The 25,968-nt window shown below is 33.7% G+C and overlaps 1 protein-coding gene and 1 long non-coding RNA gene across 3 annotated transcripts in view; both read left to right on the top strand.

The window, feature by feature from the left end:
- LOC146464282 (uncharacterized) overlaps window positions 1-25,968 on the top strand; it is a 33,038-nt gene that overhangs the window by 5,698 nt on the left and 1,372 nt on the right. The window contains exons 3-11 of one of the 2 annotated variants that reach the window (XM_085130011.1): window positions 20,344-20,451; window positions 20,985-21,075; window positions 21,273-21,334; window positions 22,095-22,148; window positions 22,803-22,889; window positions 23,093-23,146; window positions 24,011-24,090; window positions 24,882-25,302; window positions 25,829-25,863. In XM_085130011.1, the coding sequence (XP_084986137.1) occupies window positions 20,344-20,451; window positions 20,985-21,075; window positions 21,273-21,334; window positions 22,095-22,148; window positions 22,803-22,889; window positions 23,093-23,146; window positions 24,011-24,090; window positions 24,882-25,302; window positions 25,829-25,863 (992 nt within the window). Of the gene's footprint in view, window positions 1-20,343; window positions 20,452-20,984; window positions 21,076-21,268; window positions 21,335-22,094; window positions 22,149-22,802; window positions 22,890-23,092; window positions 23,147-24,010; window positions 24,091-24,881; window positions 25,303-25,828; window positions 25,864-25,968 lie in introns of both variants that reach the window. The other variant, XM_085130010.1, reaches the window with a different exon arrangement.
- LOC146464283 (uncharacterized) lies at window positions 1,572-3,739 on the top strand. The gene is made up of 2 exons (XR_014868546.1): window positions 1,572-1,688; window positions 3,172-3,739. It is a non-coding gene; the product is annotated as an uncharacterized LOC146464283 (long non-coding RNA).

Genomic DNA, 25,968 nt, shown 5'->3' on the forward strand with positions numbered 1-25,968 from the left:
GAAGTGTTTTATTTTGAGTTTTTTGACCCAGTCAATGAGTTCAAAGTTACTGAGTGGTTTATTTATGAATTTCACAGAATGTCTCCGATTAATGGAATCCCCTTGAATGGACTGTTTTTGCCTAACAACAGACCTTTTCCTTTTTTGGTTTTTTTTTTCCCTTTACCATACTGATCCCATGTACCGAAAAATGGAGGGGGTCTATAATTAAGTGGTAGGACCAAACCACCATCTTTTTTGGTTGTGTTTGGAACAAAAACTGGGACCGATCTTCTGGATCTACTTCTATCCACCTGCAAGCCTTTACCCATTAATGCATTCAAAACCATTGGAATCCCAGGTGGAAATCTTATTAAGATCTTGTAAGATCTTACAAGATCTTGTAAGAATCTTATAAGAATGAAAATAACACTAAGATCTTAATAAGATCTTGTTAAGATTTCATATCTTAATAAGATCTTACAACACTTCTTAATAAAATCTTAATACAAACTATACAATCTTCAGCATTTTGAGATCTTATAAGATCTTACAAGATCTTACTAAATTCTTGTAAGATACTTGTAAGAATCTTGATAAAATCCTCAACCTAACAATCAATAAGATCTTAAACAGCTTTTAATAAGATCTTATCCATTTCTTAATATTTTCTTATTAAGATCTTATCAAAATTTGTGACAAGATCTTATTAGCAATCTTGTTAAGATCTTAAGAATTAACTTACAAGAATCTTGTTAAGATCTTACTATAAATTTAAAATAAGATCATAAACATATTTTGATAAGATCTTACCTATTTCCTAATGTTTTCTTAATAAGATCTTAGTTGAAATTTGTACCAAGATCTTACAACCATTCTGATTAAGATCTTACCAACTTACAATTATCTTTGTAAGATCTTAGAAAAATAAAGAATAAGATCTTTTCAAAACAGTTCTTATAAAGATCTTGTAAAACAAAAACAAAAACTTCTTCTTTGGTTCAATTTTTTATTAAGATCTCATAATATCTTACAAGAATCTTGACAGAATCTAAGAATAAACATGCCAGCAAGACTCTCACACTGACTGTGATAATCTCTTTTCTTTCTTTGAAATTTAGTTGTTGGTTGTGACATCTTGTACATCTTAATTCTGTTTTCTTCAGTGTTCTAAGTTGATAAACTCTATGTAGACATGTGTGTTTCTAAAAAAAAGGCTTAAAAGATATCACTGTTAAGACTTACAGTTTGCAGTTTACAGATTGTATTTGCATAAAAAAAACTAAATACACAGTCCTACACTGAAACTCATTTGTGAAAACATTATTACTTACAAACCTGCATTTATGAATCTCAACTCCATTTAATGCCAGAAAGAACAAAAATGCTTTAAATCATAATTTCTACGATTTTCATGCACAATGCTAGCTTTTAAAATGAGCAAGAAAACGTGAGAAAAGCGTGGAATCACAGCAACACCGGCAGCCATCTTGCCATCAGCCATCAGATTTCATTCTGACTGGGAAGACTGGGCACCATTTTGGTCAGCAGGTATGCCACTGCAGGCGCGGAGAAAAGACCGTTTCATGTTAGATTTTAGGCGGGATTCAAGTATACAGCACACATTTCCTCTGGATTTTGCCTCAGTTAAGCTAAAAAAAATAATAGCTTCAAGCAGCAAACTGTGGACAACCACTTTTTAGAAAGAGGTAAGTTTCGTTACCAATTATTTTGTGAAAGACTGCTTGAAAATGTGTGATCGTCCACGCGAATTACAGACATTTACATATGCATGCTGCTTCTTGAAGATTGTTGAGGTGGTCATTCGCTATTTAGTTTTTATATGAAGCCTTTGCAAACGTTTTTACGGAGTAATTTGTAGCCGGGTTGATATCATGACAGAGTTGGAATAAGCTGAAGACTTGAGTGATCGACCTTGATTTGGCTTGAAGATCAGTTTATGATCTTCTTGGAGTGTATGACTCATTTTACTCACATCAGGAACTAACAAAACAAGATTGTTATGGGTGGGAAGCTCACTGCAACATTGTCTAAATTAAAGTTAATGGCAGCTTAGTGGTCACTGTGATCACTTAGAAGAACTGATTTAAAATGCACAATTTTCTGTTTTACTGTAGATTTTCAACTCCCATCTCCATTTTGTTGTCAAGGTTGAGACTCAAGACTGCAACTTCACAGTCAAGTCAAAATCCTGCTCAATAAAGTCACTTATAATTATGACCGCTGGAATCTATTTTAACTGATTTAATTTTGTTGTGAATTGTGACTTCAGGAACAATAATACTAAATAAAATTTTGTAACTTACATAATGGCAGTATTTGATCAGTACTTGATATCATAGTTGACAACAGCAAGCAATAAATTATAAAGGGAACACTAAGTAACAATCCTTTTGATCAATGCAATCATTTTTTCTTATAAATTAGGCTTTTATGAACTTGTCAAACCTGCATTAGGAATAGTAATATTTAGCACATTGTAAATGGTTCAGCCTACACTCTGGAGTTTTGTAAGCATAAAAGAAATGTAAATGGGCAATTGGCTTAGAGAAATCCTCAAAAATAAACTGAAAAGTGGCATTCTCGTGCGGTTCACACAATGATGATGTAATCCTGCTCTTCAGTGGGTTGTGGCTTAATCCAGCTACATTCCATCCCCTACATTTGTAAAACAAATAATTGTTTTTAGTTGCTTCACTGAGTATCTCTCGTATATTGGTGCCATTCTTTTGGCTGAAAAGTTGGAAGGCTCTGCTCGCAAACAGTATAAATTACTCGCCTGAGTAGAAAGTCTATAACAACTCTCAATAGTTGTTGAAACGCTGCTCCCATTTCCTCTGGGTCAATGTTGTTTGGGCAAATTGGCGTGCAGGTCATCATTGCTTCCATTGTACTTTACTTAGGAGGCGGAGGGAGGGAGACACTTCTAACAAACAGTGTTTCAACATTTTGACGCCAATAGAAGGCTGCTGTCAGCATTTGCTCAGAGGCAAACAATACATGATGATTTGACCAATGGAGGCATACACTTAACCTTAGTTAATTATTAATTATTATTCTAATTGGTAGCTTTTTTAGCAAGGAAATTAGCAAAAAAAAAAAATAGGAAAAAAACATAAAAAATGATATAAGCGTTCTTTTGTTTTTAATTATTTCTTTTTTTCTCCACAGGGGCCATACAGGATAATTTCAAGCTTTCATGTTTTCTTGCTTTTAACATGCAACTAAAAGGAATTATTGGGGTTTTTTGTTTTATGTTTATTTTTTAACACTAAAGAACATTATTGTACCAGTGGAAACCAAGCTCTTATTCATATGTACAAGTGTTTTTAAGGTTGCTTCTTTCTTGGGAAAATAATACTGGCAAATAATAATTCTCTGGATTGTTTAGAAAGGCTTTAAAGCTGCCAGATTAATTAAGTCAAATACATTATTATTAGTGCTTCATTAATTGATGCAAATAGAAGAAAAAGTTACATGTAGAACTTTATCCTAGTCTAGAGAACATTTGTTGGTAACGGTTTGTTTCTGTCACTCTTGTGGATTACAATAATAATTATAGTGCTGTTGATCTTGTGAGCATGCATCACAAGGACTTGAATATACACTGTATGCCTTGTAAAAAAGCTGTATATGGCATTGTAGTCAATGAAAGTTTCCATCATGTTAACTTGTGAAGATTGTTGTGATAAATTTATTTCACAATAGCCAAGATTTAGCAATAAAAAGGTTATCACACATGATTTTTCTTGTTGGTTATGGTTTAGCAATGGCCCATCCTTTGAATCTAAGTTCTATGAGCATATCCACCTCAAGTCAGTTTCTAGGTACGTATAGATTTTGTATTGTCAGCAAGCTGTGATCAAACTCTCAGGAACACATGATTCTAGTTTAATTTTGAATGAACCAGTGTAGGTCATTGCCAGAAATGTCAGGGCAATCCAAAAGAAAATTTAAGTATACACGTCAGGTTTTTCCCTATTTTGCAGCTTGCTTGAAAAGCAAAATCAAATCTTGGCCCTTCAATTTATCCTGGTAATGGATCTCCCAAGACTTTCTACAATTTTAATTGGTAAGATTCTGACAATATCTTAGAAAAACATTTGAAGAGATCTTGTCGAAATCTTGTAAGATATTGGAAAGAATCTTGTAAGATCTTGGTAAGAATCTTATGAAATCTTGTAAGATCTTGGTAAGAATCTTATAAAGTCTTGTAAGAATCTTATGAAATCTTGTAAGATCTTGGCAAGAATCTTATGACATCTTATAAGATCTTGGTAAGAATCTTATGAAATCTTGTAAGATCTTGGTAAGAATCTTATAAAATCTTGTAAGATCTAAGTAAGAATGTTTTAAGATCTTGTTAGAATCTTATAAGATCTTACAAGATCTTGTAAGAATCTTGTAAGATCTTGTAAGAATCTTGTGACAAGATCTTGTAAGATTCTTGTAAGATTCTTAAATAAGATTCTTAATAAGAATCTTGATAAGAAACTTAATAAGATCTTACTAAGATCTTAATAAGATTTCCACCTGGGATGCCAATTGAAGCCAATAATGTCCCCAAAAAACCTCCTGATTGTGTCTTAGTTGGTTTAATTACAATCTGTCCACCAGTATGTATTGCATTGACAATTTGCTTCTTTTGTGCTTCAGTGAGCCAATCTTTGTATTTTATTAATTGATCAATTTTATTTTGAGGAATGAGGAAACCACCAAATATTTTATTGACACCCACATTTGCAAGCCCAGAAAGTGCTCCAGTAGCTAATGGTCCAACTGCTTTCGTTGCCATTGGTAGTAATTTTGTGCCAATTTTGAATAATGATGACCAAAGACTGCCTCCTTGTTGTACAGCTTTTCGTATCTGTGTTTTGCTTATTTTAATATCTTCTCCAGTTTTGTTTTGCATTGCCTTTTTCAGCCTATTTATTTGTGTTTTGGTTAACATCAGCTGATCCGGACCAGTTAATTCAGAACTGGATAATCTTATTGTTATTGCTGAATTGTTTTTCAAAGCCCGAGCAAGTTTATCTTTTTGCCCAATTGATAGTTTTACTCCATGTGAATGATAAGTTGTCATATCTTTTATATAACTAACGTTACATTAATTATCGAAACAATAGTTTGCCATCTTTTTGAATGAGCTCCGCGTCTTGCTCGTATAATGTCAATGCATAAACTGAATATGCAGTTGCAGTTGTGCCAGATAATTCATAGTGGAATGTCAGCTTTGTGGTACCATCTTTGATATCCATTTTTTGTTTTGTTAAATCGAAATACAAGAATGGAAATAGTGTTTTGAAGTTATTGATATTCAACAAAGTCCCCTGACTGTATTCATTATTTGCATGCACATATTTGAGGACATCTCTGTAAACTCGAGTCAAATCAGCCTCTGGAGTGTAATGTACATCAGGATATTCATTGCCATTAGCCACAGATAAATGACAATTTAGCAATGTTCTGGGATCTGTTGATACACTAAATGTATTGTACAAAAATGGATTTACTGTTTGTGCAGCAAGATTTGCATCATTGATAATGAAAACAAATACATGCCTTGGCTTTGAAATCCCACTTGTTATCTGAAAATTACCACTTCTTTGTGTTGAAGAATTACTTCTCTCAATATTTTCTCGCAAATAAACCCATTTATGTGGCTTCAAAAACTGACTCATATACAGTGATTGTCCTTCTGAATTGAAAGTGATTCGTGGCACAATAAGCTCCATTCTGGTAATAATTACACGACAATCAGCCCCAGCTTGCCATATTAGAATAGTATCAGATTCAATCTGCAAATTTAATTCCAATCTTGTTGATGGCAATAACTCATCCATCAATGCTTCAAAGAATGAGTATCGATTCAATGGTATTTCTGTATTGACAACAACTGATAGACCCAAAAGTGCTTTTCTTACAGCAAATCCTTTATTGTAGTTATATCTTCAGCCGATCGTTCTTCAGCGTGTCGGTTTGTATCCAGATAGAAAAACTCATTTGTTGCTGTCGATTGAGCATATCCTGGACTATATTCCAATAGATTCTTGATATTTACACAATGATTTGCATCATTACAATCATATACCATTTTACCATTCAATCTTACATCGAAATCATGTATAAGACTGTGTGAACCATTAACAATACCATTATGGTCTTCAGCTGCTATATTTGCATTCTGCATTGTTTGGACTTTAAAACCAACTGATATTCTTGCATTATACCAATCAAATGGTGTAACTTCTCCTGTGTTGTCAACAACAAAACGATAACCATCTTTCTTTTGTGACCTATTATTTCCTGGATTACCAGTATTCAATGGTGTCTCCAATTGGAAGAAGACATCTTCATATCTCTCAAGGTATTTTGGATTTCTGAATGATTTCATTTATACAGATATGTTACATTATTTTCATTTCCTCCTTCTTTTGAGTTTTCCACCAGATATCATCCTATTAACTCTCTCAGCTATTTGAAAATCAGTCAGTGGCTGCACCATTTTTGGTTGGCTCATTGTCACTGATTTTGTTTTGGAAGGTTGTTTTTTGCTCAATAATTGAATTATTTTATCACCTGCTTTATTACCAGCAAACTCACCAGTTTTGGTGACTGCTTTTTCAGCTGCAGTTTTGGCTCCTTTTTTAGCTAATTCTTTTGCTGTTTTTCCGAAAAGTTTTGATCCAACTGATCTGAAAACATCCATAATTCCTTCACCATGGATATGTTTCATCGCATAACGACCCAATTCTGGGTCAAAACGTGGCTTAAATTCACTTTGTCGTACCATATATTGATATATTATATTAAACTAGACCTGAGAATCAAGCTCATGAACCAGTCAATGCCATTCAAGTCAATTGGCCGACCCAAAGCGTCAGTCACTGTTATCCCCATTTCTGAAATAATTGATTTGGAAACTGGGCTGTATAATGCTCTTTTTGGCTCAAAAGTAAAGGGATAACTCCTTGTTAAATTGTCAGTGGGTATCATTATCAGTGTATTTGTGAATCGTCCATCACTGAGGCTATCAGTTATTATATCACAATTAATGTCCAAAACGTCAATATCATTGGTAATATTTGGCAATTTTGTCCCATGTTCAGTTTGGTTAATTAACTTTGGTTCAAATCCAATAAGCGCCCCAAAATTAGAGTTTCTAATATCAAGCTGCCATTGGTTGTCCAGCTCAATGACAACTCTATATGATGAAAGCACAAAATATAGATTGATGCCCTTGCTGGAAGATGGTTTATCTCCATTTTGAATTATTGATTGAGTGATATAATCATCAAGATCATCATATGAATACATTCCATCAACAAATGTGATTGTTTCCCATTTTGTACCATTATCTGGGCTGTATTTTATTGTATTATTGTTGTATCCTGCATTGACATTATGCCACGAGTATGTCATTGACACTCGATCAACAGCTAGCTCATGTCTCATTGTTGTGTCAAGCTTCAATGGGGGATCAAATTTGATAATAAAGTCTTCAGGCCGACTTCGACCTATTTTTTGACGGTTAACAGATGAAATATGTATCGCCCTTTCTTGCATATATATACTTCAGTTATATAATTAATTATGTAACTGATTACGCGACCTAGCTAATTATATATTGTTGCAATAAATCAATGAGTTGTTTGTTGTTTATCAAGCCAAGTTGATTCAATTTATGGGCTATTTGTGAAAATTCCTCTTTGACTCCATTATTGCCAGCCAAAATGGATCCACCAAGCAATTCCATTCTGTCAATCAAATCATTAGCATCATTGAAATAAACAACACCAGAGCCCAATTTCTTGAATTTTTTGCTGGATTTCTTCTTTGGTTGAGTATAACCAGAACCTTTTTTGATGGTTTTCATTCCTTCTGGGATTATTTTAATGCGCCCTCTGTATTTTTGCAATAATTTTATATCTTCATCTATTTTATCAATTTTGTCTTTATTCTTGGTCTTTCCTTGGCCCTTGGATAAAGGACCCTTCTTTGTTCCAAGTTTTTTCAACATTTTGCCAATATAAGCATCGTAATCATTGATGTCAATATCTCCTTGCATAGAAGCTTGGAGAACAGAACTCGGAGGTGCAAGATCGTATTGCATCAATTTTTGGATTTCATCAATATCAAAACCAACATCCAAATTTGATTCAACATCAGGTGACATCATTAATGGTTTATAGTCAATTGGTAGCTTTGCTTCTGGTGATTGTGTTTCAGGCTGATAAGTTAACATAGCAATGTCTTCCAAACCTGAAGTTAACGCTTTTTGGTTTTTCTCCAATTGTTCAATCAGTTTGTCTTGTTTTTCATCAATTGTTTGTTTTGTTTCCTCTTGAGCTTTAATAATTGGTTTGAAAGTTTCTGTTAAACCTTGTTGTAAATCTTGTTTATCATGCTTGTACTCCTTCAATGTATCTCTAACTTGTTTGGTTATTGTTCCAGCCTTAATCTTGGCTTCAGATAGTTGTTTTAATCTTTGTAGATCCATTATATTATTAACTTATATAATGTATTGATATACATGGAAATCCCAAATTATGATAGACATGATAAAAACACTAATTTCAAAAGATTGTATGGTTACATGCCAAGTGACACGTTTCGGATGTTAATATGTGGTAATTCAGGATCTGGAAAGACAAATTTATTGTATCATATGCTGATGAAACCACTTTTGTATTATGATAGAATACATTTGTATGCCAAAAATTTGGAGCAACAAAAATACAAGGATATGCTACAAACATTGACTGATATATCAAATAGTGTCGGGTATAATGTCCTTGTTTGTAGCAATGATGATATAATTCCAGTGGAGGAATTGAAGGATGAAGATGCCCAGAAGATAGTCATATTTGATGACTTTATTTGTGAAAAAAACCAGAAACCATTGATTGATTATTTTATTCGTGGCAGACACAAGAACTGCTCTGTTATTTATCTGAGCCAATCGTTCTACAAAACACCAAAAGATATTCGACTCAATTGCTCTCATTTCTGTGTCTATGACTTTCCTAGCAGCAATGAAAGAGGTCTGATATCCCGTGAGTTGGGTGTCGAAAAGGATAAATACATTAAAGCAACCAAAGAGCCATTTTCATTTCTATATGTTGATAAGCCCATGAAGAGAATTAACAGGAATTTTTATGGAACAATATAACCAAATGATATAAATGGGAATATTCAACGAACATAGTTCATCGTCTTCTTTCACAACGGTTCCTCTTCAAGGAGCTACTGGGCCTCAAGGAATAGGGTTTAAATTAACCCCAAATGGAAATTATGATATACAAAACAAAAAACTTGTTAATGTTAAACAAGGAGCTGATCCCAATGATGTTGTCACAAAGAGCCAAATACAATTGTTGGATAATGCTCCTGGTGATGTGCGAGCTAATAAAGCAGTAATTTACAGCAACAGTGGAAGTGTTCATACCAATAGTATTTATCTACAAGACACGCCAGACGGTGCTGGCAGCTCCAATGATGTTCGATTATTGACTGAGCATCAGTCTTATGAAAACATTCATCTTAATATACCAGATTTGAAAAACTTTGATGGCCATGGTGGACGAGCTAAAAGTGAAATAATGGTTACATCAACAGAACAACATATTACTGGACGGAAAACATTTTTTGATATTAGTGTTTTAAAACCTGATAATAACGATCAAGCGGCGAATAAAAAATATGTCGATGATGAGATTAAAAAAATACCATCACCTGATTTGTCTATATATTTGAAAAAAGATGGCACTGTTGAAATGACTGGAAATCTGGATATGGGTAATCAACAAATTACTAATCTTGGAGCCAATATACAAAATACATATGATGTTGTTAATTTAGGTTTCTGTGATACTAAATATTTACAAAAAGTCTCCAATAGTGACCTCGATATGGACAATCATAAAATCAAAGATATGGCTCAACCAATTGATGATAACGATGCTGTTAATAAACACTACGTTGATCATAACTTTCTCAACAGGTTAACACCGAATGCTCTTGGTGGTGAATTAGATATGAGAGGTCATAAAATAATCGTTCTTGGAAATCCTTCCAATCCCAATGATGCTTCCACTAAAGCATATGTTGATACAGAAATAGCTAAAATACCATCTGTTGGAAGTGATTTGAGTGTATATTTGAAAAAAGATGGAAGTGTTGCAATGACTGGAAACCTTGATATGAATAATAAACAAATCAAAGATATGGCTCAACCAACTGATGATAATGATGCTACTACCAAAAAATATTTTGATGACAAATTGGAGCAAAGTCATCTTGTCAGCAGCCATAAAACAAATGAATTCAAATATCTTACAGATACCGATGAAAGCAGTTCAGAATATAATATAACAGTGTATGGAATAGCTGCTTTCAATCAATCCCCACATCAGAATAAAAAAGCTTATGATATCACATTGATTAAAGACAGTGGAAGTAATGATTACAGATCAAGGATAGGCTTCAATATTTATACTCTTGCTATTGGAACATACACAATTGTGTTTGAATTCTACCCACCAGAAATGACTAATATTCAATTATCATGTACTGCTTCTGAAGCATACATCCACAAAGCTGTACAGCGTGATTTCACTGCTTATAGCAAGCTATTGGTTCAATTCAATAACAACAGCAAACAAACTCCAAATTACATCTATTTGACGATGCATGGAACAGCTACAGCGACTCCAGTACAATGTCATCTGGTTGTTTACGGTGTCAAAGATTGGTCAGATAGCGTTTATCCAGGAGTGTATGATGGCTTGGACAATGTAATGTTTGAATATAAAAATGGAGATATGGAGATGAAAGTCAATATGGATATGAATAATAAGATTATTTCTGGTTTAATAAATCCGATATTTGATTCTGAAGCAATGAATTTGGGTTATTTTACCAACTTATTCAAAACGAAATACACTGGAACTATTGCCAGTGGTGTTTTCCAAAGAACAAATCCAACAAATAATTTTCAAATCGCTGCTGATGGAAATAACTTTTTCAATCTATACTCCGTTGTTTTCCAAAGCAATCAACAAGTTGCAAATGCACAAATTTTGATAAATGGGAAAAAACAAGGTGAAACAACCAACACTGACACATACCACAGAATCGGGAACATAATAAGTGGAAGCAATACATTTGATTTGCCCAAATCAAGAAAATTTGTCAGTATTGATTCTATGTCAATATTGGATAGCATAGGAGCAGGAACTGCTGTTAATGGAACTTTTGAATTGAAAGTATTATACTCTGATTATTTTGAAAGATATCATGCTGTCAATAAAAGTTGGTTGTCAAATATTGAAACTTCAAGTGTTGTTAACGGCAACATAAAAAATGGGGTTTTTGAAAATGTTCATGGTTTCCAATTTGGAACATTAGGGCCGGTTAAAATAAAAAATATTGTAATTAATACAAAAAATCATTACCAAGTTTCTTTTGTCGCCATTGCTAACAGTAAAACTTTATTTTCCCATTTAATACAATTTAATATGAAAATTGGGAGAAATTTCATAACTACAAATACAACAATCAAACCCATGATAATTCAAATGGGGATTTTTAAAAGACGTCCAGGGTTTACTTCTCCAATTATAAACCAAGAAGTCACAGGAACTTTTGAAATTTATTTATCAACACTATTAATATAATGCCATACGTTGAAGATGAAAATGGAAACCATATTCTTGATGAAAATGGAGATAAAATAGAATACACAGTAACTTATGACAACTTAGAAGATGGATACAAACACAGAGAATCTATCCATGTGAATGATGATGGTCATTTGGATACAGAAAACAGACATTTGGTGATAAAAGATGGAGTTAATTCAAATCATGCAATTTCACTCCAACAATTAATTAACAACAATGAGGACATCATCAAACCATATGTTGAAACACAAATACAACAAGCTCTGGCTCAGTTTAAAGCTCAACAAGCTCAGGAAGCTGTAACGTTTCTCAACAATCAAGTTGCAATGAGAATAGGAAGAAAAAGTGGTACAATACCAAAAACAAATTACAAATGGATAAAATTATTGAGTAAAGATGACATTAAAGGAATCAATACATTACAAGAGATTATTGTGACAAACACATATATCAGGAGAAATGACAGATATCATCATTCCAAATCCGGTTTGGTGTCATCATCATTTGATCAATTGGAATTCTTCTTTGATGTGTCATTTGAAAACTATTATTGCTACTTCAACAATCATCCATCTGATTGGACAATGAAGTATTTTGTTGAATATATTAGGATACAATTACCTGACAATAACCACTAGGTCGTGGACTCCGTTACTTTATTTCATAAAAATATTGTAATCAAATTGTATAATGAAAGAATTGTCAGAATTGCAAGAACACATTCGAACATCGATGATAGATTTTCACCGTAAATTGAGTCTTCCAATATTACCCAGACAGGAATGCATGATAAAAAGTATCGTAATATTCACATATTTGTATGAAAAACATTACAACACAGGTTTACCTGATGAAGTTTACAAAGAGTTAATTCATGATGGAATCGGATTAATTGGGCCTGGAGATGGATGGTTAACAGCTATTCTCCATCGATTATTTGGTTGGCAACCATATATCAGATCACATGGAATATTACATGATGCTTATGGCCAATTTTACAACAGATATCATCATGACAAAGGATACATGTACACCATTAATGAGAAAAAAACATTCAATTGGATGAAAAAATGCATGTTTTTGGGTCAAATAACTGGTCTCTATTATTGCATCAAAAATAAGATAACCATATAATATATGCAAAAGAAGAAATTAATAATTGATTTCAATCATATTTCAAATCAATTATCAACAGAAGAAATTGATGAATTGAAAGCTTATTACATGACATATCACAAAAAGATGTGGATGTATAAAAGTGCATACAAAAGATTCAAAAAATGGGAATTCGCTGGTAATATTTCATCCATTGTATTTGCAACTGGTGGTATTGCATCATCGGTTGCAACCAGTGGAGCTTCATTATTGGCAATATCATCGGTGTCTGTCATAATTCAAGCTTATATGAAGCATAAAAAAGTTGAAATCAAACTTTATCAATGCCAATATGCTTTTCAAACTTACGGACATTTATTAAATGAAATAAAAGAAATAATGAGAAGTGGACATTTTGATAGAGATGATTTGACAAACAAGCTTACTCAAAATGATGATTTCATTTTGGATAATTCGCCGATTGTCGATAAATGGGGTAACAAATATGATAAAAAATATCAGATATTCACTTATGTTTGATTAATAATGTGCATGATTTGGGGGCCAATAATGTCCATAATTTTATCCCAATAAACATTGTATAATTTCATTGTTTTTTTGGATTTTGACAACTCAATTTGGGAAGAATCAATTTTCATTAATTGCAATATTCTATGCAAAAGATATTTCAAACTGATTATTCTCTTTCTTTTACCATTGATTTGTGGCAGTATTTTGTTTATTTCAACGAATATTTTATGAATTTTGAAATTGGTTGAACAACTGATTTCAATTTTATTTTTCAAAATAATTTTATCTAATGTATGCGACAAATGGTATTTTCTATTATACACTGTTTTCTTGTATATTTTGAACAAATTGGCATGAAAATTGATATATTCTGTTTTGTATTCTTCACCAACAACCTGTCCACAAGCAACACACGTTAATTGACATTCCATGTTTCTCAAATTTTGTGATTCACAACATTCAGGCATTGATTGTTGTGTTTCAACTTTGGATTCATCATGATATCCACAAAATTCACATTCATCTTTGCAATGCAGGAATTGGCACAGAGATGATTCCACCTGCTTGGAAACATCTTTTGGTTTTTTCAATATTTTGGATTTCATTTTTGTATAAATATAGTATATAATATAATTACACAAAAATGTTTTCGAAAATATCTCATCACAAAAGATGAGTCAAAGTGTTCAAATCAAATATTTATCAAAAAACAAATAAAAACCAAGTTTTGTCACAAGTTTTTGTTGCAATGTTTTGATCACAAGTTGATACTATCATTGGATAGCATAATGACCATAGGCCAATGAGTGTATTCCATCAGGATACAAATATCGTTTATCATCAAAACATGACAACGATGTCTTGTTGATGGTGTAACTACCAAGTTCATGATGGTTACTTCTGATTGTTTTCATTTGGTGAAATAATTGTTTCTCATTGAACAACACATCTTTGTAATCAAAATGTTGAATATCATTTTTGATGACATTCTTTTTGATTCCTTTGGCTGTTTTTCCACCATTGTTGTTATCTTTGATATATGAATACATTTTGGATCTCAATCCCACAAATTCAGTAATGGGTACACCAGCGGCTTCATCTTTGAATTTTCCAATAACTTTTTTATTTGTGGAGTCATAAAATTGATGATTTGATGGATAATCCGAGTTATCAAACATTTCTTTTTTATTCCAAAAATCTTGATACACATCTTCGGCTTCAATTTCATATGTCAAACTGTCTGTATCCGTAAACAGTAACTTAGCTTTGTTACCATATTTGTTTTTAACGAAATTGTAATGGAAATCGTACATCAATGTTTTGCTCAAATCAAGGATACACATACCAACATAGGCTGGTCTGTTGAGTGTCAACGATTCCTTTATTTTATGGACTGCAACCAAGTTTTCATTAAAGATTTTGCTATTGATGAATGTTGGTTTGGAAGTCATTTTCAATAATTGTTTCTCATTAGTCACCAGTTTAATGTCTTCCCGTTTTCTGATATTCTCCATTGTTTTACCGAAGACACTATTGTTCATCAGTTTGAAGAAATCTTTCTCAAAAGCATTCTTTGCATTAGTTCTTTGATGTGTATTGAAATCAATATATGCCTTCAACCAGGGTGATTGGTCAAATGATAGAACACGATATATTTTAGTCAATTTCAAACCCAATTCACGATACAATTGCAGATTACGATAATGTAATACATATTTTGATTTGTTTGCCAATGTTGGAATCAGTTTTTTGACTTGTCCACTTGTTATTCCAAATTTTTCTGCAATTCTTTGGCAATATTCTGACAGCATATTTGGTGCCACTTTGATTTGTTCAGCGCCACATGGATAATCATTATGCAGGTCATGTAATTCATGAGGATATTCCAAATCAACTTCCAATAAATATCCAGTCTTATTATCTTTGGGAATCGTTTTCCAATTAATGTTTTTTATTTGCTGTTTATTCAACCATTTGAAATTCCCAGTTGGAAGATGTTGTGACATAGCCCAACCATAGAGATTGTTGGCATCCAAATACATGATATGTTTACTGGGTTCATTTGGATTCCAATTTTGCATGTATTTGTTGTTTGCTTTGCCGTATCTATTGGCTATGTAACTGATTCCTCCACGCATGCCCTTTTCAACAAATTGATACATATCAATATCCGTGATTAATTCAAGTTTGACTTCAGTCATTTTCAACATTGCATCCCAAGATAATCCCGGAGATGTAAAATAATGACATGGATCCAATCTATAATATTCCAAACATGTTTTACGGAAATTTTCAAAAACATCAGCCAACAGCAGTACATCAGATTTGAGATATAAATCATGGTATTCGCCCATGGTTTTCAATTGAAATGTATTCCAAACATTTTGTGCATGACTGTATTCTTCATCTGTAATATTTGTATTATTCATTTGACTGTAAAATTCATCTTTGGTTGGTAATTGAGTATCATTGAATTTATCAAAATTACTCATATAATCATACGGATAAACTCCTTTTTGTTTCATTAATTGTAATTTACGACCTTTGAAAACTTCACTGGTATATTTGAAGGCATCTTCTGGTAGATTCTTTACAAGATTTGCCAATGATTGATTCATAAACTGAAGACTGTCGATAAATACTAAATTATAACCCAACATGAATGCCATGTATTGTTCCATGTTATTTGGGATTACATTAATTTTGTGTTGTCTGGTTTCACCTTTTCTATCCACATAAGTATTGGTCTCAATAATTTTACCAATTTCTTGCATTATAAAATGACTATCATATCCTTTCAAATTATGAAATATTACAGGGATTTTGTTAGTTATTGTAAAATCCCTGTTACATTGATTATGGGCTGAGCCACGGAATTTTCCAGTAATATGGCAATGGTCTCTGACACGTTTATCATTTTTTGTGAATTGTTTGCAACAAATATGACAAGATGTTGCTTTTTGGAATTTGTCTTCATCTTCTGGAGACATAACTAATGGTTTATTGAATTTGTATTTGATTGTATTGCGGCAATATTTGACTTCATCAAGCATTGCTTGCATAAATTTGTAAACAGCTTTTTCTCCACGATAATATTTTATTGGTTTTGAATATTTGTCATCATAGCAGCATACAACTTTGTAACCATAACCGCAATCAGTGTGTTTTTGATAAGCTTCAGTAAAAGATTGTTGGTTAGATTGATTACAACCATGAATTGGTTCAGTGATTGCTTCAAAATCTGCGTATATCACGAATGGCGCTTGCATTTGTTTATTAAAATTTTTGAATTCTATTTTGGAACCAACTTCGGGCATTTTGATTGATTGTACACCATTGATTTCAATACATACTTCCTGATGCTTGGTTAAAACTCGTTCTGATGAAAAACATTGAAGGCAATGCATACAAAAATGTTTTTTATTTTTATTTTTTGTTTTTCCATACATAAATCTATTAAAATTTTTAATATAGACATAATGTTTATTTTCATCTTCTGAGATCAGTAGCAAATTCATCACATTCTCAAACTTTTCTTTGGACACATAAATTGGATAAGTTTGTTTGTTTTCATAACCAAAAACATTGATGTTGATACTGTTTTGGATTTCAATTTTGTTGTATTGTTTGACTGAAACAGGGAATTCAATTCCTTGGTAATTCAATTGTGGCATAAATGCTTTGTCAGTTTTTTTGATTCGTTGTGGATTATTTTCTCGGGGATTCAAATGTCTAACGTGACACCATCGAAAGCATTCATTATCTTTATTCTTGAGATTAATCAATCCACTTTTGTTATGTTGTAGTTCAGTTGGAAGTTTAATGTAAGAACTTCCAGTAAGAGGCTGATATTTGATAATATTAATGTAATGTCCATTGATTGATTTAATTATCCAAGCTGAACCTTCACTAATCCATTTGTGAATATCATTCATAATTTGTTCAACATTAACATCCAAAGATTCTTGAAAATCATTGGCATTAGTTATTGTTTTTGGTTTACTATTAAAATATCCAATTCTGGAGACAGTTTGGTTTCCTTTTTGTTGTTCAAAATAAATTGTCAAAGTTTCAATAAATTTAATTCCTTTCATTTGAGTTAATAATTGTTTCATAAAATGAGCAATAGCTAACCTGGTTGAACTCATTTGTATCAAAGGATCTGTTTCATTTTTAATTCCAACTTCATAAGATTTGTTATATCCCTTGAATGCTCTTGCAACTTCTGTGATTTGAGTTCTTTGTCTAGGAATCGGAGCCATTTTCTTAGTCCTTGGTGCTGCTTTGGGTTTATCAGCAAATTGAATCGGAGGTGGAATAATGTTGTTTCTTGGTTGAACAATTGGTCGATCTCTGAATTGAACAGGTGGTTTGATGATTGTATTCTCGTACTCTTTTACCATTTGTTTGACAGATTTTCGTGGATAGGGTATTGGTTTCACTTTCTTGGTTCTCGGCATTGGAACCGGTTTTTGTTTTTCCAATAATAATGCTATTAATTGATCTTTCGTTAATTTGGATAGATTAGATTCGTTCATTATAATATTATACGACAGATTATTTTTATTTTGTGATTCCAGATTTGCTAATGGATGAAGACTGGAGGCAACATCCATGCCAGTCATCTGTGGAAGGACTGACGGCTTCGTTGATTTGTTTCTGTTTTGTGGCAACATGGCCTCAAATTCCATTTATTTTTCATGAAATTGGAGGTCACTAACTACTGTCACAATATTTACCAAAATTCAATGTTTGGTAAATGTTCTTGAAGTTGTTTTTTAAATGGAAAGTTACCATTTTTGATTTTATTGATTATTGCATTGTATTTTTTATCAATTTTTTGTTTCTCATCTTCTGTAAACTCTTCGTCTGATTTCTCCAATTTAATTTCCATTTTGATTGATTCAATGGGCTTATCAGTTTCAATTTCAATCTTTGTTTTGTATTTCTTGGCTTCATGAGCGTGTTTAGCATTTTCTGACGGAGTAACTAATTCAAGGTTGTTGATGCAATTATTTTGTTTATTGGAATCTTTGTGATTTATTTCCATTTTATTAGGAATTGGACCATTGAATATTTCATAAACAAGTCGATGAATAAAAAAATGTTTTGGTGGTAATCCAATTTGTGATAACCGAATCTGTCTATAACCACCTGATAGTAAATTTCCAATTGAACATCTCTTGGTTTTTTTATTAAATATTTGACCATATTTATTGACTCCAAAATTTGTATAAATATGATGATATTCAAAAACTTCACATTTTATATCAACATTTTGAGGTGATTTGTTATTCATTCCTTTGCTTGCCTTCCCTTTGTATATCATATTTTGTTGTCGGGTTACAAGTTCAAGATTATCAATCGAATTGTCTTGTTTATCACAATTAACATGATGGATTTGGTAATCTTCTGGAATTATTTTTTGGTTTATTGCTTCCCAAATAAATCGATGAGCTTGATATTTTTTTTTACTATTTTGATTGCAAACAGATGTTTCCAAATACCCAGTTAAATTTAATCTTCCTTTTCTTGGTTTCAATCTCTTGCAATTAATAATGTAACCATCTTTTGAAGATCCATAATTTGTATAAATTGGATGAATATGATATGTTTTTTCATTATGAATAATAGTCTTTGATGCCAGAATTTTCGTTGATGAATTTTCACTGACAGAAAAATTCATGTTTGCGTTGTCTGATTTTTTTGTTCCTCTCATTTCTTCTATAATAGTATCTATCACCAAAGCTTTATATCGTTAAGGTTTTCAAATTCATGTCCAAATTACCCTCCAAAAAGACATCAACCATTGTTGAATTCAAAATATAGCCAAACAACCCTTGAATTCATTGATGATTAATCATTGTAAAATGGAAAATTAATGTCATCCAAATCGTTACACATTCTGTAAAACATCTTATTGATTATTTTATTTTCTGTGCGTGTAAACTCACAATCATTGTCTTCCATTGGTGGAAATTCCATTAATCTATTGACTGTTTGCAATTCTTCTTCAGAGTATGAACTGTTCAAAAATTCTTTTCTGGCTTTGTGCATGTGTTTCATATTTTCAGAGGCTGTAACCAATTGCAAATTTTCAATGAAATTGTCTTGACGGTTGGAATTGATGTGATTAACTTGCAATCCAGGTGGAATTATTGTTTGATTTACGGCCTCATAGACGAATCGATGAGCGGGGCATGTATTGTTACGTCCCGGAGAAATTATATAATAGCCATTCTCAGACAAATATCCTTTTCTAGGTTCTAATCTTTTACGATTGATTATATAACCATCAACTGAGGCTCCGTAATTTTCAAATGTTGGATGAATAAAATATGTTTTATCATTGTGATCAAATTGGTTGTTCATATAAATAAGGTTACATAAAATTGAATAACCGGTTTAAACCAGTTTTGAAAAAAGCAAGGAAAATTTAGGTTTTTAGGTTTTAGGTCAAAAGCTAAATTTAGGTTTTTAGGTTTTTAGGTTTTTGAGTTTAGGTTTTTGAAAACCGAGGATTTAGGTTTTTAGGTTTAGGGCTGAATTCAAAGGCTGTGTTAGTTAATTTATGCAAGAATTGGATTTATAAGGATTTGTATGGGGTTGGGTAAAATATTGGATTTATAAGGATTTGTATGGGATTTTTTATCATTTTTTGAAACGTGGGTTGATACCCTCATATATCTAACTACTATTCCAATAATATTCCGGTATGTTCCGGTACCATTCCGGTCCATTCTGGTCTGATTCCAGGTCGCTCTGACACATTCTGTTCCGTTCCTGTGTTTAATCTTAAAACATACGGTATTGGAAGGATTGTCGATGGGTTTAAGAAAAAAATGAAATGAGGATAAAAAGACTTATCAGATGCAGATAAAATATCCACAAATCCTCAAGTTTGAAATAAGAATCCTTTGCACCAGGTGCACCGAGTTAGATTATATACACGATTAAATTTAATTTGATCATACGAAAAGTTTGCAGTCGGTTTTTGCCTAGTAAGAAGGTTTCTTTCCCTTTTAATTGATAGCTGTTTGAATGTCATTTCCATTGTGCTGTTGCGCTGCAAAACTGTCAGAACTACCAGGGGGCATTGCGACACTTCAAACAAGCCATGGAGGCCGTCAGCTGGAGAAAGGTAGATATGAATTAAATCATTAATCATTTTTACACGTGAGAATAAATCACATCTATATTTAGCACATTTATGACATCATTAAAGAGTCGACGAGATGTCATATCTGCACGTTCGAGGCATTTCTTATCGACACATTCTCTATATTTTGAAACATTTAACACGAGGCATATGAAAAGAAAAGAACCAAAAAAAATCAGAGAAATAAAACAAAATTGTTAGGGGAAAGCTTTAGTTGTGGGATGTTGCTACTCGTCAGTCGCTAGTTCGAGCCTTACCGGAAACTGTCGTGTTATATTGATCGTAAGAGAAAATAGAAACAAATCAGGAATTCCAAGAGCTCTCTCGCTTCGGGTGCAGGCCCCAATTCCACTCTTGCCTCCCGGTTTTGTAGCGCCTGCCGTAAACGATAATCAGGTACTTCTTGCTTCCGTAAACATCTCCCCTATACTACTGTGCAGAACTTGAGCAAAGGACCCCATTCGGATGATTACATGAAGTGTTTATACATGCTTTATTCGATAATCTCGTTTCAGGATAAGTGCCAAGCAGGATGCATCACGGGAAGGGTTCTTCATCTGCATGTCCCCACCCTGGCAAGGATGGCATGTTGCTTCATTTATCAAGGTTGGAAGAATTTACGCTTCCATTAAAATTGTTATATCAACAACAACTGCTTTATCAGCATAACGTAACCTCACCACGATAAAATGCAAATTATCGGTAGTGCATAGTGCGATACAACACGATTTTGATCGTTTAATTAAACACCCACTCATATCGAGTTACCCAAATCAGAGCTAATGTTTATTCAATTCCCGCAGGAGATCTCGGAAAAGCCCTCAACAATGCAGAGGAAGCCATACTTCTTGACTTCAGAAATCCGGTTAGTTTTATGATTTTACACTTGCATAGATTTTCGTCTAACTTTGACTAATAGATAAGGTGGTTAGTTCTTAAAGAAACTGCAGTGCTTCGTCTGTGTATCTCATTCCAAAGTTTTAACCCAAATTTTACCCAGTGATGCTTTATAGAGCGTGCTGGAGGGGTAAACTGCAATTTCAATAAAAACCAGTAACCATGATTGAAGGACCACCGCGAAAAACTAAAAGTACCGGATTCCTGTAGTCAGAAGAATCTAATCAGCAACAAGTTGTAGAAAAAATCAGAAATCCAAAAAAAAAGGTAAGGCTTCAGGGAAATATATTTTTCCAATATTTCGAAAGGCACGGCCTTTCTTCTTCAAAGTATTTTTAATTACAAACTGACCCTATTGCAAAAGACGTTACAATTTAAAACAGGAGGGGATACAATAAGTTGCCCTTTAATTTTTCACTAGGAAATAGGATTCAATGAACTGGGTATGGGATTTGGTCATTTAACTTGGGCACTGGGAATGGAATCTAGGGAGAACGTTTGGCTGGAAGCTGGGGTTTGAACAAAAGTTGAGATGGGAAATAGGATTTGTACCTTTCCTCTCCCCCAACACACGCACATACCCTTTCAGGACCCTCTATATATCATCATTACCGATAGAAAGCCTCTCGTGCATGGACCATTACCAAACTATCAGACTCGTTATATTTAATGGTTATTTGTTGTACTTAATGTCCGACCAAACTGATATGATAATTTCTTCTTCACAGGACTTATTTTGCATCAGATCAGTGGTTAATTATCTTCTGCATCGACAGGACAAGGTATGACAACTCACCACATTCAACAAACATTAATCAATCTTTTTGACATGGACTTTTCCTTGAGCCTGGGCGAGCAATTATAATCGTTCCTCCATCAATAAAATAGGAACCCAGTTCAGAGACATAACCCCCTCCGAAATTGACCTTCCCCCACTCAAGGACACAGCTAACACCAGGAAAGACAAGGAAATTGCCTGGTCTAAGTTAAATTCCGAACTAAAAACAAAGCTGCTTGCTGAAAAATAATTCCCACATCGCTTTTGTGATTGCGTCCTCAAACCTCAACCCTCATGAGGTGAGAGAGTTAGGGTAAAATTATGATCTCATGGCAAATCACACAGGAATCTATATCATTCCTATAGTGAATTAATAGCAGAAACTCATAAAGGAGTTGAAACGTCTAACGCGTTCACAGCTTGCGAATATTCAATTTTTGCTGTGCAATATTTCGAAAAACCCGCCTATTTAAATGAAAAGCGAACTTTTAAGCGGAAACTGTGGCACAACAATAAAGCAATTTGATTGGTTTATTAGTTTGTTATTCTAACAAAGCTATGTGGTAGCATTCTATTTGTTTATTTATTTATTTATTTATTTATTTATTTTTTATTTATTTTTTTTTTATTTTATTTTTTTTATATCGTTTGCCCCCAGGCCTTATCAGACGCGAGCTTTGCCATCAAGCTCAACCCAACACAGGTTTGTGGTTGGCTTCTCAGAGGATTGTTCAAGAAACGCAAGGTAAGAAATGTTTCGGTGATATGGTCTCCGCTATGTGAACAGGTTCCTCTGTGGACAGTGGAGAAAAAAAGGCCAGCGAAGTGCGAGGACTGCATGGGAAGGAATGTGACGCAATTCCACCACGTTTCTTACTGATGGAAATCACAAGACGTCACAAAACACGAATTTAGACGTTATTTAATCCCACATATTTCCATTAACAGAGAGGAGAAAGTAATGGCCTGCAGAACGTCAGACAAGAGCCAGACCTTGATAAGGTAAATATAAGAGAAAATACGCTGTCTCTTGCAAACAAAAACTCTAATAAAGCATACGCTTTAATATTTGTTAGCATAAAACAGCTCATTATGTCTGGAGCACACTTTCTATTGACAACATCAGTGGAGGGGCCTATCCACCTGTCATTGTGGATTTTACTACCAAGTTATACCAAGATATTATACTGTTATCAAATATCAGTGGCAACGGTTCAGAACATTAGCCGTGATCACATTAAATAATTCTTCTCTAAGGAAACTCGACTTGTTGACAGCTTCCCTAGCTAGATAAACTCAAATTTCCTGGTAGGACCGATTTGGCCCTTGGTAAAAATTAAATCAGGGAAATTTTATCGTCTATAGCTTGAATACATCACGGAAACAACAGAATTTTCTTAGACATTTACAACAGAACAATGCTCCCAACCCTAAAAGACAATGCAGCTGTAGATTATCAGGGTCCAGTGAAAATAGAGCTTTTGAAAGGTGTAGGCCTGTATTGTTTCTATCCTCATCCAAAATGGAATTCAGCTTGAACAACTTGACCAATTGTTTCAATTTCCACCTGACCGTGTTAATTAATTACACCTATAGTTTGTTTTTCCTAGGAGAAATTGCTGTCTTAATGCTTTCCCGTCGGCACTCTAAGAGCAATTTGATGTCAGAGGGAAGTTAATTAGCTTGTCAAATATGCGAGTAGTTTTGTCCTAAAATGCAGGGAAATCTTCGTGACAGTGTCACATTAACAGAGACGTAGACGAAATTACGTCGTTCGTCATATCTCATCAAAGCTCATCTTATCTCATTAATGCATTTTATTGTATATTCAGGGCTACAGTAATGTTGTACTTTACGTTATTTAAGGCCTGTGAAGTCAACCCAGATGCAATGATGTTTGTGAACATCAAACACCTGCCAGATCATTTGCAGCCCATGTTTGATCGGTAGGTCATTTTGTCCATATCAGTGAATCTGCTGCTGATTATTTCAAGCAAGCATCCAGGTCTTAGGTTCGACTCCTGATAGGAGCCCTCGGATTTCGTTTTTTCGAGTATGCCTGTGTCACTCAGTAAATAATACATCATTCTCATTTATTCACCGGGCTTAAAATATTCCATCACATTTATTCCGTTGCGGATATGCCATGCACACATTGACATTCAAATCCTAGCAGTATGGAGTTTGTTTTTCCCATAAACCTAGTTTAATGGCCTTAGCTCCCACGAGTCTCCTGTAGCTCATTAGTAGAGCATCCGAACTGGTTATCGGAAAGTCTTAGGTTCGACTCCCGATTCAGTACTCGGATTTCCTTTCTCCGAGTATGCACTAACACTCGACTGATACTGAAGGTCCAGACAATTCTTGACTATCGATGTTTTCGTTACCTGTTTTTTAGTCGTTTGGATAATGCACCATATCTACATAATTAAAACTGATGCTGGCATGGGTTTTTAATTTCCCACTTTTTGTCTGATCTGTCTGAACTGCAAACCCTATACTGTTTATATTGTCGAAAATAAGTGTCACTTGTTTCAAGAAATCCTGTTGAGCCTTCTTTTGAAACAGAGTGAAAGAGAAGCCTAAGAAGTGGCGGATGAGCGCTCGTGGCATGTTTGCAGCTGGACAAATCAACAACAAAAAATTAAGCAAAAAGGCTAACAAAAATCTAGTGAAGATAATGATTAAGCATAGATTGGTGCAAATACTCGTATATATAACTTTCTTCTTGATGAAGGTTTCTTCCCTCTGTCCGAGTTTCTCACACGCTATCTGCAAATGACGTAATGGACATTAAGATAGCACCCACGCAACCATGTCGTTCGTCAGCAACGTTTGTGTGCGGAGTAGCGAAGACGCAAACACGAATTCGGACGTGCCCTTCGCAAGAAACGACAAATGGTAAAAGATTCCTTGAACGTTTTCATCCCCAGCCAAGCATATCACATCACAAACAATCTTTAAGCGGTTGCAACGGTGGGATATCAGGAAGATCTCCTTCACGTGTATCTCATTTAAACAGCACGTGCAAGTCATGTGCCCCGCGCCTGACGCTTAGAGATGTGGTAGATACTAGGAGCGCGTGCGCATGGAGTGAACAAAAGTTTATTGGAATAGGGGATCACTGTGACAGGAAAGATGGTTTGGAATCGATTGAGGTAAGCATGCAGAGCTAAGAAAGGAAACTTTTCATTCCGAGAAAAGGGCTGGTTTTATAGTCATGGCTGTTTTCTAGCACTATTCAATATGAAGATGTCTTGCTGAGGTAAAGTTATATATTAAAGAGCTCTATTTTTGAACGTGATTCAATCATTTATTTTATTTTCTGCTTGGAATTACTTTTTTTAAAAAGAACAAGTCCACTGGGTGGGGAATTTTTTTTTCCTTTTGTATGCTATACTATGGGATATTTACCTTTATTAGCTGACCCACCACGAACAAATGGCAACACTTGAAAATGTTATCATGACTTGATGGTTCTTCCCATGGACATCCTAAATGTAAACTGTAAAAAGCAGCTATTCAAATGAAAGGAGTACTTCTCTGCGGCTCTATGATGTTGATGATGATGATGATGATGATGATGATGATGATGATGATGATGATGATGATGATGATGATGATGATGATGATAAATAGATGCCTTAAAAAGCGTTGTTACTATCTCAATATGTTATCTCGTAGGACATCCCATATTCAAGTGAGAGAATGTACGCCAGGTGAGCTGATATCCTCCGTGTATATGTTTACATACCATACCATTCACAAAATGGAAGATAGATAGTACAAGCTAGAGATTGGACGTATTTTTACCTAATCAATCC

This window comes from Pavona decussata, unplaced genomic scaffold, assembly GCF_977016875.1.
Source record: "Pavona decussata unplaced genomic scaffold, jaPavDecu1.1 SCAFFOLD_166, whole genome shotgun sequence".
NCBI lineage: Eukaryota > Metazoa > Cnidaria > Anthozoa > Scleractinia > Agariciidae > Pavona > Pavona decussata.